General features: G+C 40.9%; 2 protein-coding genes across 11 annotated transcripts in view; both read right to left on the minus strand.

Annotated features, from left to right (window-relative positions):
* Positions 1-2,724, minus strand: part of scube3 (signal peptide, CUB domain, EGF-like 3) — a 64,905-nt gene extending 62,181 nt beyond the window's left edge. For all 7 annotated transcript variants that reach the window (XR_003297290.1, XM_026333117.1, XM_026333116.1 and 4 more), the window contains exon 1: positions 2,116-2,724. Coding sequence is in view for 6 of the 7 variants with exons in the window: in XM_026333117.1 (XP_026188902.1) it covers positions 2,116-2,215 (100 nt within the window). In the remaining variant the exon portion in view is untranslated. The remainder of the gene's footprint in view (positions 1-2,115) is intronic.
* Positions 2,725-11,279: 8,555 nt separating this feature from the next.
* LOC113145038 (specifically androgen-regulated gene protein) lies at positions 11,280-18,541 on the minus strand. 4 transcript variants are annotated; one of them, XM_026331359.1, is made up of 4 exons: positions 18,388-18,541; positions 14,652-14,833; positions 13,911-14,073; positions 11,280-13,333 (listed from the first exon to the last, which is right to left on the minus strand). In XM_026331359.1, the coding sequence occupies exons 2-4, from the start codon at positions 14,754-14,756 to the stop codon at positions 11,829-11,831; spliced, it is 1,773 nt and encodes a 590-aa protein (XP_026187144.1). In that variant the 5' UTR covers positions 14,757-14,833; positions 18,388-18,541; the 3' UTR covers positions 11,280-11,828. The 4 variants fall into 4 exon arrangements, with proteins under 4 accessions (XP_026187144.1, XP_026187146.1, XP_026187145.1 ...); XM_026331361.1 differs by lacking the exon at positions 14,652-14,833; XM_026331360.1 differs by lacking the exons at positions 14,652-14,833; positions 18,388-18,541 and adding an exon at positions 14,262-14,416.
* Between the last annotated feature and the right edge of the window lie 382 nt (positions 18,542-18,923).

Raw genomic sequence — 18,923 nt, forward strand, 5'->3', positions numbered from 1 at the left:
CTTTTTTTGTTGCAAAAATATAAATAGCACATTGGCTGACAGAGAGCTCCCTGACACAATGGGTGTAACGCAGTCGTTTCTTACGGCTGACAAAGAAAAAGCAGAGCGACTTCATTAAGTGCTAAGGAAAGGAAGCGAAGACAAAGCAAACAAAGCAAGTGAAAAAGGAAAAGGGAGAGTGAGTGTTGGGGGTCGGTGGGTGCGTGGACAGAGAATTTCTCCTTCCCTTCCATCTCGCTCACAGTGTAGAATCAGGCAGCATCTCTAGGTAAGCCTCCCCATCACTTGGGCCTCATACTGCCAAGGCTGCGCAGTTCCCACAGTGTGTCCTGGGTCTGGACTGGCCTTCTTCCCTGCTCAGGCAGCCCTGTGTCTTTAGACCTCGAGGCCCAGGAGCAGAGGTTACACCAACACAGCCAGCGACAGCAGCATGTCAGCCGCACACCAACCGTTGCCTTGGTGCCACTACATTAGTGAAGAGCTCCTGACTCTGCTCGAGGGAAAGTGATTTGCCATGACGTCTATGGCTCCCCTCTCCTTTCCTTCTCTTTTCCTTGCTTGTGGCTGCTCGTTCGCTAAGAAGCCTCCTGTCCCACTCTCTGCCTCTCCTGTTTCCCCGGTCTCATTTTTCCTTTCTTTGTCATTCCCTCCACCACATCCTCAAATCTTTTCCCCCTCATTCCTCAGCTCTTTCACTCTTTTTATTTTTTCCTACAGTAAATAGGTGATACCTAAAACATAGAGCCAAGATTTGGCTGATACTGATGAGGCAAAGACAAAGACTCAAGAACATTTTTTTACTCATCAAGTTCTGTGTTTCTGCATTTTTCAAAATTGTTCCCAACTTGCGGATGTGACGGTGCTGCTGAATTTCCACCAACATGAAAACACAGCATTTATTTTCAGTTAGGTAGAAAACACGCCTGCAAACAGCACCAGGGCCAAACGCTGATAGCATGTTACTGCAGAGCTGCTTGCCTTGCACTGATAAACAGGAACTGGAGGAGAAGCCTACCAAGTGGTCGTCCACAGCGTTTCACTCGGTGACCAACAAACAGGTGCATGCCATTACAGACCCACTCATACAGCGACATTCCACACTACAAGGAAGTGTGTAATCGATGTTGTGGAAAATAAAGCGAGAAAAAAGTAATTCTAATTGCAAAATGTAAATATTGAGTTTTCCCACAAGTGGGGGGGCAGACCACCCAGGATGCAAAATAGTCACCCACCCCCTTTCTCTTTTTGCCTTGTCGGCCGCCCGAGAGATGTCTTTTTGTGTGTGCGAAACATCACCAACCACAATCGAGCCTCACACAGAAACCCTGATGTGTCTTTGCATGCAGACACTTCTGGCAGCCCTGACTTGGCATTTGTATTGTGGGAAAATGAAGTGATGAAAACCTGGAGGAGAAGGCTGAGTGGATCAGAAATTGAGCGTACAACACCATGTGTGTCTTGTTCTGCTTGGGAGATTTGATTCAGGCTGCCATTGTCTGGTCTGAATAATTTCTCACAAGACAGGAGAGCAAGAGGGCAGGCAACTGCACTGTAGCTGCAGTGTCTGACAGACAGACTCCTCCGTGTGTGTGTGTGTGTGTGTGTGTGTGCGTGTGTGTGTTACAGGCCAGTGTCAAATACTTGTCTGGGCTGTGACAAATACCTCCTCATGGTCTCACTTCAGTTACCTGCAGAATTAGCCATGAAACATAATTCTGAAGTTCAAAGACAACAGTAAACTAACAATGAAACTTCATTTAAGCCTCATTATGTTCCTTTTGTTTTCTGTCTTGGCATCTGTGCATAAATAGAAAGGAACAAACATGCTGCCAACTGAAAAGCAATGAAGTGTTTGCAGAATTAGGCTGAGGATCACCAGGAGGCGCCTGCCTGAATGAACTCAAGGATCTAACTCACTGAACACTTCACTTTTCCCCTCATGATTTCAAAACGCTGCGCTTTTAACTTGTCCCAATACACGAACATTCAAGTTTCATTTATTCCGACATTAATCCCATTTGGAGAAGTGTCACCTCTCCAGACGCTTTCAACAAATCACTTCATTAGACACCCAGCTAACAAAAAAAGGAGTGAAATAAGCGTAAAGAAACATACCTTGAGTGGTTTTACTTCCCGAAGCTGAGTGTTGGACAAAGGCGACCAAGCAGAAACCTACAAATCCAAGGCTTGCGCGTATCACAGCGTGCATATACATGTTGACTTTCACTGTATTTGAACACTAGCACTTTCTAAGATCTACGATGCGCCAGAGCACATACAAGTGTGTGTGTGTGTGTGTGTGTGCGTGTGTATGTGTGAGAGAGAGAGTGGGCGAGAGAGAGAGGGAGTGTGTATGGTAGAAAGGTCTCTTGTTATTCCCCCTGAACGGAGAACTGTGCGACCGTGTTCCCTTTTACCGCCTGCTTATCTGAGTTTTAGGTGATCGGGGTTGAGGACAGCCTGACAACGAGGAGCGGACGAAAGCTTTTCAGTTCTCATCTTTCGAGCCAATGTCAATTTAAGAAAGAGAGAGAGAGAGAAGGGGGAGAGGAAAGGAGAGGGAGAGATGGAGCGGAGTGGCGAGGTCTGAAGGGGGAGGAGAGACGAAGACGCGTCCGCGCTGCGCTCCGGACTCCTCGAGCTGCTCCTTCTCGCCGTTTCCTTTTTCTTTCTGATCTGCAGAAATTTACACACAGGTGCCGGTTGTGCCGAAGGTGGACCAGGTTACCACGTGCACTACCTCGTGCGGTCATGTGGCCGGTGCCACCTGCGCAAGAAACTGGCCCGTCGCGCCGGCGTGGTAAAAGCAGGGGCTGCAAGGGGCAGAAGAGGGCGGATGGATTTATAAATGACTCGGATGGGAAAAGTAATAGCCTGGAGATTGGATTTTGTTCCAACTCCAGCAGACGGAGCGAGGGGAGAGCTCATCCAGCCCAACTAACTAACCAATAAACCACTGTTTTCATTTGTGTCATAGATCGCATTTTATTTCATTTATTTCATTAGGGAGAATATAGGATAAAAATCAACGTTGGTTCGTCTGCCTAATACATGTTCACTGGGTCGATTTAAAAGTCCAACAGAGAAAAGTTTAACTAAATTCCAAAACCTATTTTAAGATGCAAAATGAAAACCTACAGTTTTTATTTTATATCGCAACTGATTTTTTCCCTGCACACCATCCTTATTCCAAAATCAACCAAAGGCTCTAACATCCCTATTTAAGCTGGACCTGTGATGAACTGAAATCAAATAAACTTGTATATAAAAAAAAATATGAGTATGAAGGAAATAATTCTTAATTTAAAAAAAAAACCCCGTTGATATTTAGTTATTGTGTTTAATGAATAACTTACACCAGCTGTTCAAATTACAGCTAAAGACGAATCAGTTCCTCACAATCAGTAATTGTTTACAGGAACACTGATGAAAGCTTTTTAATAATCATCTGGCATAGGCACTAAAAACAAAAAACAAAAACCTGAATGCAAATTATACTTTGTCATCTGGTTCCAAAAACCATAAGAACAGCACATTATCTGCCCCTCACTATTGAGTTATTCATGGCAGAAGATTCAGCTTCACTACCACATTTCCCTCATTGATTTTTGCTCCTGGCTTTGAGTAACTAAAGCCATACCTACTGCCAGTAATATGGAGATCGGTTGTTATTTTTTTTAAGCATGTTGTAAAAAACTCTTCATGCCAATATTTCCTTAAATCAAATAAAGATGAAATGTTATCAGCATGCTAATAAAGATGCTTTGCAGGCCTCACCATCAGCCCTTCCTGCAAATCACTGACCATGAGGCACCATGTGCACACCATTACCCTCCAGACTTCAAGAGGAATAAAGCTTGAGAAGTTACATGAATCAAAGCAGAGCTCTCTCATATTACCGGGATCACAACCTGCTGAGCTACTGTGACACAATTCACTGTCAATGGCATATGAAACATTTGTTGTCAAGAAGCGTCCTGCAGAGGAGAAGCATCTGTAACCCCCACACCTGCACTACCACCTGAATTAATCAGCTGTGTTGATACGTTTATGCTTCTGTTTCAACATAGGGGGCAGATTCTACACTATAATTATCACAGTTACTCCCATGTGTAATTTTGCTTTTTAATCAAATATAATTAGGGTCTCACAGTGAGGCTGATTGGAGATAACAGCTCTAATTTCTTCAGTTGAGGTAGAGAATCTGAACCACACACAATCTGAAACAGGTGATGCCAGAAAAGGAGGAGAATTTCTTTTTTTATCTTTTATCTTATCAGTTGTGACATTACCTGTACTTTATAGAACTACCTTAGATTCAAAAGCAGATATTTCAGGAACAGTGTAAATTAATATGGTTTCCCATGCTACCCCATTTTTTGGCAGAGATGAAGGGCCTCAATAAATAAGAGATTCAGTAAAGCAGAATAACCTTCTGAGAATCCTTATTCACATCCACGAAAGAAGAAAAAAAAACATGTAAATCCACAGCACAAAGTCAAGCAGTTGGGTGTAATTAAAATAACATCCGCCAGGGATATGGAAATATCCTATGTCCGTGTGCCCAAATCTCTGGGTAATTGTGAGCACTTGTATAACCAAATGAGCTCAGAGTCACTTGGGGAGTTTGAGAAAGTCAGAACACGGTTGTCACAGAGCCTGAGTACAAGTCGCCTTAGAGGATCAGTACACTTTTCATGGGAACACTTCATTAAAGACAGAGGGTTGTACACAAGCCTCACACTGCGCACCAAACCAAACTATTTTTACAGCAACAGACACACAAGGGAAGCCAAGGCTATGTTTAATTTATGATGCTCATCATGAAAAGGACTACACACTGGGTAAAGAGGAGTGGGAGTGTGGAAGGTGTTGACTGAGCAGCAAGGATCTCATAGATAATGAGTCAAATGAAACCGTATTATAGGCCACCTCTTTCCACAAACACAGACCGTTTTCATGCAACATGTTCGTGAGATTTGCTGCAGTGACTGACCACAACGTGTGGTGACTTGTTGCACATAAAGTGAATAGCACTGTTTTCTTTTTGGATTAGAAGTGACTATAACTGTTTCTTTTAAAGAGTTTTAAGCATGTTTGGGTCTAAATATAAAATGTATTATTGTCAGAGGTATTCCACATCTAACAACTGACACAATGGATCTGGTTTTTTTTTAAAACCAAACTCCAAATTTTACACTTCTTAGAAATTACAAGGCAAAAAATACATATATGTGGCATTTTAAACACTTTTGCTGCAACTTGTTTTTAATATTGACTCAAGAAACTCAGACAGACAATGCTCCAACAGCTGTTGCTGTAAGATAAACGCAAGATGGATGCACGTTGGGAGGTGTCAGTGAAAGCCACTGTATTATCCTGCATGCTAATGTGCTGAGGAGTCTGAAGTCATGCAGAGTGCCTAATGTTCTTTTCCAGATGGCCATGCACAGGGACACAACACCTCAGCTCCTCATTTACTTTTGTCAAGTTTGACATTTAAACTGTCCAATTGTCTGTAAGATTGTCGGCACTCAGAAAGTTTTCCTCTTTCTAACCTTTTTTTTTTTTTTCTACAGGGGCTTTTGTATGCGAGGTTACCAACGCCACCACAGGCCCAGCAGGATCTCTTGGTACTCACCATGCCAGCACCACAGGGAAGCAGAGTGGCTTACTGAGTTCCACAGTTTAGTACAGGCATCCCAGCAAAAGCTGTGGGCTTGCCCCAGGAATGCCTCCTGACCACAGCCTCAGTCACTGGCTCTAACAGAGAGGAAGAGAAGGAGAGAGAGAGAGAGTAAAAAAAAGGAAACGCTGTTGTAAAGCTGAAATAAATGTAGGTGCTCACCTAACTAAGTAATAGACAAAGTGCTTCTGGAGCATCATGGATACAAATGACTCCAATGCCAGCTATTTAGATTGTGTTGTACTGGTAGCATCACATCACTGGAGATGTCACGAGTTGAAACCTAATGAGTGTTATCACCACAGTACCCCCAGGCTGTGGGTTATGAGAGGCTGTTTTCTTTCAGCCCCAGTCGTATTACCTGAGTGTTAATGCCGCTTGACGCAGGGGGGTAGACAAGATACAGACAGGCTTGTTAGCTGCGTGAGTGAACGTGCGGGTGCTGGAGGGGATACAGGCCTGTGCGCGTACTGTATCTGGTGAGTGTGAGTGTGTGTGTGTGTGTACACCTATAATCATACAATCAAGTGGACTCATCAAGATCATATGAGACAGAGAGGGAGACTTTGTCCTTTTAAGATCCCTAGTTCAATCCTTACTGATGAGCCCGTATCATTCAAGGTATCAATCATCATCATACAACAAAATTGTATAACAGCACTTACTACCAATCTGGCACCAGCACACACACCCACACAGGGCAGAGATAATACCCGTATATTTTAAGTGAACTCTTTTGATGACACAGAACTGGGATGGGCATGCTTAAACCATAGCACACTCAACAAAACCACAGCACACTCAACAGCACCTCTGTGCCACTTTGTCTCCACTAATCCTGTATGATCAACTCATATCTGAAGAAAGGGACGATGCTTTCAGCGGCCTCTTTCAGACAAACAGATTGTAAGTAGGTGGGTACAGAACAGCACCAGGATAGTGGGGAAGTCCCATGAGCTCACTGTCTAGCCTGATAGTGCAGTAGTTACACATATACCTGCTCCAAATGCCAACACCGGGGAGTATCTCCAAGGAGCTTTGTGGAGGTTCAGCTCATATGAGTGTCCTAAAATACTAAATATTACAAAACTTACAAGACTTTGCCCTCTAACTAATGAAACACCAAACTTAGGATCCCATCACCACATCATGCACTTAAAGGTCATTGTGACTCTTTGATGAGTAAAACCTTCCAGCAAATTTCCCACATTCAGTTCTTACAGTATGTGCTAATACTTTGACCTGAATCATTTCCTCTGAAGAGAACCAGACAAAGCAATTTTGTTTGGAAAGATAAAAACTGCAGCTCAGGACCAAGTTGAGCTCTCAGGCTCATGTTGGGTCAGGCCTACATTCACCTCATAAGCAGTGCAAGCAATATGTTAAAAAAAAGTATTTATGCTTTCCTCAGACTAAACAAAAAAAAAGACATTTAAGGAAAATTAAAAATCTTAAAGCTGGTCATGTTTCCCTTCCACAAACTGGTTTTATACAGCATTTCATGGCTCAACAGCTGAACCAAATTCATTTTAATTAGTGAACCAAATTTCATTATTGCAGAGGCGCAATTCCAAAATCTTTTGAATGACAGCTTCAAAAAGACTTGGAAATATGACACAAATAAAATGGAAATTGAGTTAAAATAATTGATGTGTTACCTTTTTTTGCTTAGCGTTTTTGGCAGTAAAGGACATGTGGATGGAAACTTATTTTCTTTTGGCTGAATCCAAAAGAAAGCTGACTTGTTACTCTTTTCCAGCTTCTCTGTGGATGATAATAAAACAATTATATTGCCGTTCATTATGTATTAGTGGATCTAAAACTTTACAAATGTAGTCTAATCATCATTTATGCCCTTTAAAAATGAATTATCTATTGCTATGATCTCATATGATTCATAAATGTGTGATAAAAGCTTTGTGGGGTTCATAAAGAATCATCATTATAAGATTAGAACTCATCAGGGAAATTTAAAATGTATGCAAACAATAAGACATCTGTTAGTCGTAGTGTATCATGCCCTATTTTACATTATTCAATTTCCACTTTCTAGTATTTGTGGAGCCATGTGAGTTGTAGTAAGCATTTAGAAACAGGTATGTTTAAAGTCACTTTTCTCTCTGTAGCTGAGTCTGTTTGCAATCAGGACCTAATGTGAAAAATATGTGTCTGTATGCACAGTATTGAATCCTGCCCATCATATAAGTATTAGTGGTCTCACTTGTACGCATACACACATAAATCTGCACTGCCCTCTAGTGGTGGAACTTGTTCACTGGAACAATAGTTTTCAGTACCATTGATGGTGAATTATTACAAAAGTCAATATTAATGGATATTATAACTCATGTTGTGATTAATTGATTTGGGGTATAATCAAACCTTCAGAAGTACAATTTACATAAATTAGGGGTATAAACAATAATAATGTGGCCATACAGTGAGTTATATTTGAGCCTACATTTATTTATTATTTAGACTAGTAAAAGTATGCCAAAGTAGCTTTTAGCAGCTACTGTGTGCATACAGAGGACTATCACTGGATTACTCTGATATCAAAGAAAAGTTTAAAACTTGGTGGTTTGCAAGCAAGATCTGGAGTTAGAAAGGAGTGTTTATGTTTGAATATCATAATAAGAGGATTTATGGATGTTTTTTAGCAAAGAGCTGCCAAGATAATGATATTTTCTGAATGTGTAAGTGACAGAATTGAAACGTGTTTGCGTCACTGGTGTGTTCAGACTTGAGTTATGACTCCAAGGAGTACACATTTTGCTGCAAATTGATGTAGTTGGATGCCAGAGTGTAGAGATAAATGGCTTCACACTGTGTTTGGAAACCTAAACACATGGTGTAAAACCCTTTGCATTTTTTTTCCATAAAATATTAACAAGCACAGTTCTACTCTGTGCAATAAGCATATTCTTTCATAAAGTTGTAGCCTATTTCAAAAACAAATTTTGTCATTTAGGGGCCCCAAGCAAACCCAAACTCAACCTCTGCTTGTGTGTTACCCTTACCCATTCAATATCTGAGGATGTTATTGGTATTTAGGAGGTTTCTGATGGCCAGCAATGATGCAGAGATTCTCCTTGTTTTGTTTTTTTTTTTTTTTTTTTTTACAGAAACTGCTCTCTGGACTCACTAGCTGCAACACCTAATGTTGTTCCTGAAAAAACAGGTTCTAAAAGTTAGATGACAATGATAATTCTTACATATGGAAATTATAAGAAAAATACAAATTATATGGAAATATTATATATAGTCTGTTTGTCTTATGTTAGCATGATTCGTTTCTAACAGCCATGGTTGACATAATTTACTTTATTTCTTGCCTAACTAGACTAGCATGTTACTATTTCTCACTTCATTTCACCCCCTCCGTCATTAATGTGGATTTGTCAGCTGCCTTTTCTGTATCTTGCAGAATACACTCCCACTTTTTTGACTCAATTATTTAAGTTTATTTTGTTTGGGTTGTTTCCTTTTATCTTAACACTTTAGTAGCAAGGTTCAGTGTGAAAACATTGACTAGGAATGAGGAAAGAAGTCATAGCTGCTGCTGCTATCCTTAGCACTGTTTTAGAGGACGTGGTCAATCACGGTGCTTGTTGGTGATGTAGGGAGACTAGGTGTTAACTTTGCCGTTTCAGGTGCATAAAGATGACAATTTAGATGGTTTGAGTTCATGCAAAGTAAGACTATACACTCTATATGTATTAGTATTAAATACTGATTTGTTATGTATTTTCTGGCAATTGGGGCATTTGCCTACTTACACTACTACTATATAAAGTAGCCTGGTCCACCCTTGGTATGTTTGCTATTGTATCACAGTTGCATAATAATTATAAGCCTTTCATCATCTTCTTTTCCTTTCGGCTGCTCCCTTCGGGGTTGCCACAGCGAATCATCTGCCTCCATTTAACCCTATCCTCTGTATCCTCCACACCCATACCAATTATCCTCATGTCCTCCTTCACTACATTTATAAGCTTTTCTTCCTCTTCTTTCTATATGATTTCTTTGCAAGTGTTTGACACCATGAATGCAGGAAATTACTAAAGTAAGCACACTAGTACGTCATTCTTTGCATGCGATGTGTGTAGCCTCTGAGGGTTAAGATTGAAAGTGACAGGATGCGTCACTGAGCCCTTGTCAGTCAGTTTCTGCTGGCAGCGGAACAACACAGGGCAGGTGGAAAGGAAAGATAGCTGACATACCAATATACCACAGAGAAGCACAAAGCAGCCTGTGTTGAAAGCTGCTGCCTCTGCTCCAGGCTTTACTGTAAAAGAGGATACATGCTATAAAGTAAGCAAACAATAACAATGCAACACCCCAATGACTCTTATTCTGATACTAAATTTTGGTGTCTTGAAAGTACAATGACTAGTGTCAAATATTAATCTGTATTGAATTACATGTATGCATTATCTCTGATATAAAATATTCAAAATAATATTCAAAACATTTTTCACTTGAATTTTCCTTTGACACATATAGATCAATGGGTTTCATAGCAAACCTGTGTAAAAACAACAACAAACCATCAATACAGACATCAAACAATATTATGTTTTTAGAAAACAGTGATAATTAGTGAATGACAATGCATGCTTGGAAGAACTTTTGGGTGTGACCGAGAAAAGATAAATGCTAGAGAAAAAAAAAAAAAAAAAAGGTGTGTACTACTTGATTTGTAATACATGAAGTGACACTTCCCACAGATACAATCATTCACTGACAACAAACCCACTGTGTTGATTTAAGTGAACAATCAAAGAAAAGATTAATGGCTGGGAACATCATTTTGAAAATGATGACAGTCCAAAAAGGGATAAATGTGATGACTCGAAAAATTTTGCCTTGTTCGCTACAAACTCTATAGTTCAGCAAAGTGGTGTGAAATACCTCAGAAATATCTTTCACGTCAGCAGGTGACCTCAACATCAAATTACAGGAAAGAACAAATCTGTCAAATATGTCTGTAAGACTGCAGCAGTGATGAAATATTTTTTTCAGACAACCCTTCAGCTCATAAATGTGCCATCATGATTAGCAAAGGTGTTGCATAAATGTTAAACCATAAGTGAAAAAACAGGTTATACCAGTTCTCTCACTATCATATCAGATATAGGCACTGAGGCTGAACCAGAAAGCTGGTGCTTCAATTTGTGATTTGATGTGACACCTGTGGGCCTACATTTCACATGCCAGCAGGGAAAATCAAACATATGTCTAGAAAATCTGTGATGCAGCCAACATAGGGGCAGCATATGATCAAAAAAATACTTGAAATAAAAGTTGTTCAATCAGCTCCTGTCCAAGATCCTCACAAACCTTTCACATAGCTGCTCTGAGAAAACTTTGCATGTTTTGACATGTGCGTCACTATGCAACCCATATATTTTGAATAACTTAATGGACTCTATGTGTGTCTGAGTTACAGTAAGATACGATAGTCACTTCATCAACAACCATGATCTACAGTTTGAGGCAAACTGCACTGAACAATTTGGTTCAAAGCAATTCATATTAGGTTTCAATATTAGCCAGGCCTTGTTTTATAAAAAAAAAAAAAAAAAAGCTCATGTGGTAAACAAACCCAGGCTTTAAAAAAAAACCTAGTGAATTTTAGGAAGTTAGGAACTGTTAACAATAGTGACCTTTCAAAGTATCTAAAAGGCGAACTATGAGTAGAACCAGCCTAACAATGGTGTCACTGTAAGAATGTAATTTAAAAAAAACAATGGTATCAGAGGAACATACCTGTAGATCACAAGATGGACATTAAAATGACAAAAGAAGTCACTGTTGCCCCTTAGAAGTAACAGTATTTAATTTACAAAACCCACAGCAACAGTCATTGAATATCCACAAACTCTTAATTCTCACTTGAGTGAGAAATACTTGTAAAAACTGTACATATGGCTGTACATGATAAGTAATAAGTAGATGCAACTGTGTGCATGACAGTTGTTGTGCTCGAGTCATGTGAGGCAGTGTCTGGTTATAATAGCTTAATGCAGTAAGATAATGCATAAACGTGATTAAGCTGCTTCCCAAAAGGTTTGTAAGGCCTTCAATCAATCGTGTATGGATTCAGTAGCAGTTAGATGTACGATGTGGCAGCCATGCATTAATCCCTGAGCAGCCCCAGTTTCTTCAGTGCTTTGCGGCGGTCCTCATCATTTTCTGAACGTGGGCAGATCAGCACACTGATGCCTTGCGATCGAGGCAGTTTCTGAGATGGTCCAGGGTGCTGGAAGGCAGTGGGGCCAGGCAGCGGTCTGTGCACAATCAACTCTTTCCTGGGGGCATGGCCTGTCTGTAACCCCTCTCCCTGAGTACTTGAAAACTCTTTCTTACTCCCCAGAGATGCAGGGCGTGGCCGATTGTTACGCAGCTGACTGGGGCTCTGCTCGCCACTGACACCCTGACTGACCTCACTGGATTCATGACTTATCATATAGCTGCTTAGACCCAGGCCAGAGCGCTCCAGGGTGGCTGATTTGACACTCGTGATCCTGGGTGGAGTAAATTGCTTGGCCATTATAGGAGGAGTAAGAGGAGGTGTGTTCACCTCTGCATTAATTTTGGCCTCTGAAACATCTCTGACAGCAGAATGTTCATTATCTGATGACAGACGTTCACCAGAGTCTCTGAAAGCAGAAGGCACTGGGAAAATATCACGAGGCTTGACTGCAGGAGGTGCAGAATTAGCTGATAATGACACAGCAGCGGGAGGTTGTAGAGGGTGAGAGGCAAGAGGTGGGCTGCTGACATGGGTGTTAAATGGTGTAGATGGAGGTGTATTCAAAGCTCCTGCGCTGACTGGAGAAGGAGGAGATGCCCATGACCATCTAGTGTTGGGAGAATGTTTAGGGCTCAGGGCAGGACCAGGTTCAAACTCATCAGTTTTAAGCAGACCCAGCTTCCGGAGAGCCTCGGTGCGGACCTTCTGAGGGTCCATCAACACCCGATCACTGCCAGTAGGGAACAAATGTCCTGAGTTGCCATCAGAGCCAGCCTTTTGTGACTTCAAAATAATGTTGGCAGGAAGCTTCGTGGGCTTAGGGGCCACAGAAGGTGGACTTCTGGTCTCCACAGCCTCAGGAAGAGGGTTCTTCTGGGGACTAATGGTGACAGGTGGTTGGCACACACTGGGAGGCACTTCAGGTTGGGGTTTGTATGAATTTTCCTGCACCACAGAAGAGCTCATCGAAGTCCTCTTTGTAGAGGCTCTCTGACATAGCTGATCCAAGTCAACAGTTGCTCCAGGCTTGTGGCTGGATATCCCTGGAGACGAATGAATGGCTTTTACTTTGTCTGGTTGTGGAAGAGGGGCTGGCTCATCCATGAAGTCTGAGGGAGGAGGGATCAGACCCAGATCTGTTTCAGGGGCCTTGGTGGACTGATCTGGAGAAATCTCACTACCTGTGACAACCTTAGGATTACCATCTTCACACGCCACCTTAGTCTGAGTATCTGGTGGGGGTTTCGGTTTAGTCTTGAAGTTCATTATTATTGACATAAGAGCTTTTGTATCGGCTGGTGGTGAGGCAGCGGAGGACTGTGGTTCAGCTCTGTGATTTTGAACGTGATGCTCGGCCATTCTAGACTCATCCTTAAAACTGGAAATGTCTAAGAAAGGAAAGCACAATTACTGCTGTGAAAATCATAGCTACTAAATTTATTTTAGTGCAAAATGTGCAGGTATGACACTCAATGCCAAATAAGAAAACACATACAACAATAGTGATGAATAAAGAAATGGTCTGTTCCTGTATTTATTGCAGACCCAGAGCAGACTCAACAAGAGAAACGGTGCAGAACAAGCATTATCATTCCTCCAGATGTCAATACTATTCTAAACTGCAATGAGTATAAATGTCTCTGAATAACAGATTCCAGTGAGCAATTTACAAATAAAGATAACTGAGACAGAGAAACACTGCATGACTGGCAGTGTGGACTCAAAGGTTATAATGAGTTATTACACAAGCCAACACAACAGTGATTCATCCATCCATCATCTATTCCCGCTTATTACTAACCAGGGTCACAGGGATCTGCTGGAGCCTGTCCCAGCTCTCTTTGGGTGAAAGGCATTGGTACACCCTGGACAGGTCACCAGTCCATCACAGGGCCACACAGTGATTCATCAGTTTCACATATACATTTGAGTAAATTCATCAACAAGAATATTAAATGAGCATACCATTTGCTGTTGTCCAACCCATTTTTTCTGCCTGTAACCCGGCATCTGGTTCATCGTTGGATAAGCCACTGTCCTCCTGAACCTCGAGTGCCTCAATGGTTTCCTCTAGATACATCAGGCATGCCCTCTCTTCTGGAGACAAATACTCCATGCTGTCTTCACTCTGCAAATAAAATAAAATGAAAAACATTAAAGATACAAACAATTATCTCCTCCATTTGAGCGTGACCATGGAAAACAGGAAAGGAACAACATGTCAAACATTTTTAGTGCTCAAACAGCTGCAAAAGCATGACTAACTATACAAACGTCTCTCCTGGTCTTCACTTCCAGCTCTTATTTTACACTGACCTGCCAGAATAAAGTATTTCAAGTGACTGTATGTGTCTGTGAACAGCTTGAGATCTTCTCGCTTCTTCTCATCTTTAAAGAAAAGTCCCACCAGAAAACCCTTTGATGGCCTCACTCTGAACAAACATGAGTGTTTCACCAGAAAAAGATTCACTTCCTCTAATGATCTCCATTTAACCTTCTCATATTGACTGTAAACACCCACACAGACATGTTACAACCTGATCTCAAATCTCATTTCCTTTTATTTCCCCATTCCAGCCAGGGACAGAAGTGCTTCCAAAAGCAATGTTTATTCAGAGAGGGAACTTTATATTGTGTTACACAATAAACAGAAGCAGCAGAGTCAGTGGCACATATGACTGAAATGAGATGTACAGCAGCACTCACACAAGCAGAGTTCATGCTGATTACACTGTCGCAGCTCCCAGCACTGTCCATATTGCTAGAGGATTCCATGGCAACGCTGCCTGGCCACGTGCCGCTCTTCGGCATTGCACAAGGAAGAAGATGAGGGCAGGACCTGGGCTTCGCGGTCCTAGTTTATTGGGTAACCCTCACCAAGAAACAGTCTGAGGATGGGTCAGGGAGAAAACAGGAAGGAAAGACCAAACTAGAATCAGATGAATTTTTAACATTAACCATAGTTTTATGTCCACACTACCGTATTTAGTTTAGCTGATGACACAAACAATGAGCATAGGCAAGCTTAACATGGGATGAAGTCATAGTTTGAGACTAAAATAGGCAACAAAATCAGTCAGTAACCAAAATCGCAACAACAATTAATGTCAAATCTTTCCATTAGTGTTATAAATGAATGCCATAAATGAAAGCCGATAGTTAAATGATCCTCAGAATTTAATAACTCTTATTAAGATAACAACAGGCATTTCAGATGCAAAATGCCCTTGTCACAGTCACTGTGATAAATGACACATATCCAGTTATGCTAATCGAGTCATTAAATAAATGAATGGATGAATTAGTAAACATTGTTTTTACATACAAGACGTGATCTGGATTAAAATTAATGGTCACTTGAAAATGGATATTTGTGAAGTGCTAGATATTTACAATTATAGACCTCCGTCATACATACTGATCCCTGGATCAAATCAAGAAAAGGAATAATGTATTTATAAATATGAACACGAATAGTGTGTAATCACCAGATAAAACCAACCATTTTCTTAATTTTAGAATGAGCCTTTTAAATCTACATGGGGGGCAGGTCCCCTTTCATGGAGGCAGCCATGTTGTGCTGTCATGTTTCTACAGTAGCCCAGAATGGACAAACCAAACAGTGGCTCTAGACAGGGAATCACATTTTGTTTTAAAGGTGAGGACACCGTGCCCCACACCTGAGTGTATATTCAGACATTATAGAATGTTACTTTAAGCAATGTTTGGTGATTCAGTCTCTAAGATCCAGCAAACCGAAAACAAATGTTTGTCCTTGTTTATGAACATGTATGACCGACTTTCTGACATGTAAAGTTGATCTGCAGTGTTATGTTGGAACAGTACACTGTGTTTTCCATCTGTTATCCTGTGTCTATTACTAGTGACTAGTCAGGCCTGAGAAAACCATGCCAGCCAAAAATTATTACCGATTCCTCATCTGCAAAAAGGACACAAAGACAAGGATTTCCAAAATCCCCACTTAATATGTGCATGATTTAGAAATAAATAGGCGGGAAATGAATTCAAAGGTCATTTAAAGGTTCTCCTCATTTACAGTGCATTAAGTATTAAGCAAACACTACCAACAATGAACAATGGTTGAGGCATGAAGTGATCATATTTGATCAGCTTGTTCTCTCTGTATTGGATTAACCAGGTGGCACAAATGCTGTATAGTGTATCCCAAGACAAAAGCTTTACAACCTGTTATATGACTTATTCATAGCATAGCCACAGCTGCATAATCAGGTTCAGGTGTGTTCATGGAAACAGGGTAAAGCTAACTTTATTGTTCTCTTATCTGAGTTAACATTTGATTAAACATATGCAGTGAGAGCAACTGGAAAGTTTCCCTTCATGGGATGGTGCCACTGGTTGTCAGAATACTCCATAACAAGGTTTCTAAGCATTATAGCATGTTAAGGGTAAGAGTTTTCACAGTAAATTACTGGGACATGATGTTCCTCTGAGGCCAACTCAGCCACAAACACCCATTTCCTATTAACAAATAAACATATGAATAAAAATAGTTCTTTTGCCAGTAAGACAGTTCAGGTTACATGAAAACATTTCTACAAAAATGGGAGCAGAGGAGCCTGCAGTGAGCTTGGAGGACACTGAAGCTATATCCTCTTTTTTGTGGGAATACGGGGGTTTTCAGACTAAAAACAAATAAATAAACAATACTTTGAGATTTCTTCCATTTCTCCTAATGTGCAGAGGGAATTTTGAAATAGACTTTTGGAAACAAATTAAATCAACAAATAAAGTATGAAAAGTCATTTTCTGAATGGTGGGATCCGGACCAGTATTGCTGCCTGTGAGCCCTTGACATAAAGAGACGTCTGTCTGTGACACAATAGAGGTTTCCTTTTCAGACTCTTTCATTTCAACAATTTTTTTTTTTGCCTTGAAGAAGTGAAAATATTCAGTATTTGTCAAGGGAATATGCTGGAGTTGAAAAACGGTCAAAACATTTCAAACTGAACAACATGATTGTGATTTCCTTTTCTTTCCACTGTTAAAAACATCTTTTTAAGTCAGTCTAGTCTGTAGTCAAACCCAAAACACTGTGCTTTGAAATGAGGAGAATTCACAATGAAGTTCCTGTATTAATATGATGACTTTAAAATTCTCAGGTAAAGTGAATACAAATTGATACTTTTATTTCACTGGTAGATATTTAAGATCATAAAGACTTTAAGGACTAGATATATCACTGGTAAAGAGCACCAGAACTGTCACCTGTTAACACATATAGATAGTGAGGACAATTGGCAAACAAGTTGATCATGAACACACATTCACACATGTTTTCTGGCAACAAAAGCTGGTTGACAAAGCACAGACAGAAAGCTTTAAATGCTGCTAATTACTGTCCCGCCCATTAGACCATTCTGATCAGCAGAGTGACAAGAGACGAACGTCCACGCTTCAGCAGCTTACACTTCTCCAACCTGAACGAGACAACAAACCTGAAGAGCAGCACTGGGGAATGCTCACTACGCCCACAGCTGAGTCACGATTCAGCAGTGACAGGAATGTCACTTTGCTTGCTTACACGTCTTTAAGACAACTCTTAAAAATCAGCCTAACTCTCTGATGTGACTGGGCGTTCCACTGGCATTAAAACTCAGAAGATAAAACATTTAAACTCTAAAGCAGAGGCCCAGCTTCAGGTCTTTAATGTGTTTCCTGTGAGAACAGCTGAACTTTATCTGAAGCGCACTTAGTACCAACCCAGGAATCATCATTTTCCATTTATGATGACTAATGACAGTCATTTGTAAAGAAAGAGTCCAAAAAATGTGAAGTATGAGTTCAAGGGCAGCCAGTGAGAGAACTGGTTTAATGATTAACAGTAAACAAAAGTTCATGGAGAACAACAGGTTGTGCAAATCAGGACCTGGTGGAGCATGAACAGAAATACTTCATTAATGTTTAGCTTGGCAACTTATCCCACTGAGCTATTATTGACATTTCTGTGCAAATATTTGTACTTTCTCTCCCTGAATGTCTGCTCACCAAATATCCAGTGATTAATCAGTGGTCAGTGTGTCATCTTTAAAAAAAAAAAGACATATAGGATTGCAAAAAGCATGAAATGTAACGTGAGTAATGCAGGACATATGAGGACTAAGCCTTTTGCTGAGGGAATCACCTGTCAACCCTTTTCTAATCCACTCCCCCAGCCCAAACTGCTCCCAAGAGCCTCAGGATGACACCCACAGTGCAAGCAGGGTCTTTCACACTACAGAAGAAATAAAACAGTCTGGGTCTGTAGAAACTAGAGGACAGTGTTTGTTTTTTTCCGAGGGGCTCACTCTAACACAGCAGTGTAAACAAGCAAAGCTCTGATTTCTGGCTCTCAGTGAACTAGACAGCTTGTTCCTCACAACATGTGTAGGCGTCAAACACACTGAAACAAACACGTACTCACTTCAGTCCCAAAGGAGAAGGACTCACTGGAGATGGAGCCGCGGTGAACTCGTCAGCTGTGAGGATGATTAAAAAACAACAAAAAAGAAAGAAAACAGAGAAAGCTGTTGTCAGGTCTGAGCCCATAACATCGCTGCACCACCTGCAGCCCTGCGCTGTTGCTGCAAGTGAAGCCCCACGACGGGACTTGAGTGAAGGAAAAAAGGTGGGAAGTGACGGCAGCCAGGTGAGCCAATTAGCTTCCGGACTGGTTGGCGTGTGGCGAATCGTTTAACAGCAGCCATGTGGGCGTGCCCAAGAAAGACCCTCGTTTGAATGTTGTCTTTTTATGCAAAGATAGAAGAAAATCGAAACACGTGGCAGCCATATTGAATAAAAGTGAGTAGAAATGTGAGGTATTAAGCAAAAGGTTAGGTAGTAGGTGACCATCAAATTGGCTTCTGAATGCATTTATGTTGCTCATCTATGAAAATAAGCCGATGTACATATTCACAATCCCAGCTGCTCCAGAAATCCTCATCATATCATCTGTTGTTG

This window comes from Mastacembelus armatus, chromosome 7, assembly GCF_900324485.2.
Source record: "Mastacembelus armatus chromosome 7, fMasArm1.2, whole genome shotgun sequence".
Lineage (NCBI taxonomy): Eukaryota > Metazoa > Chordata > Actinopteri > Synbranchiformes > Mastacembelidae > Mastacembelus > Mastacembelus armatus.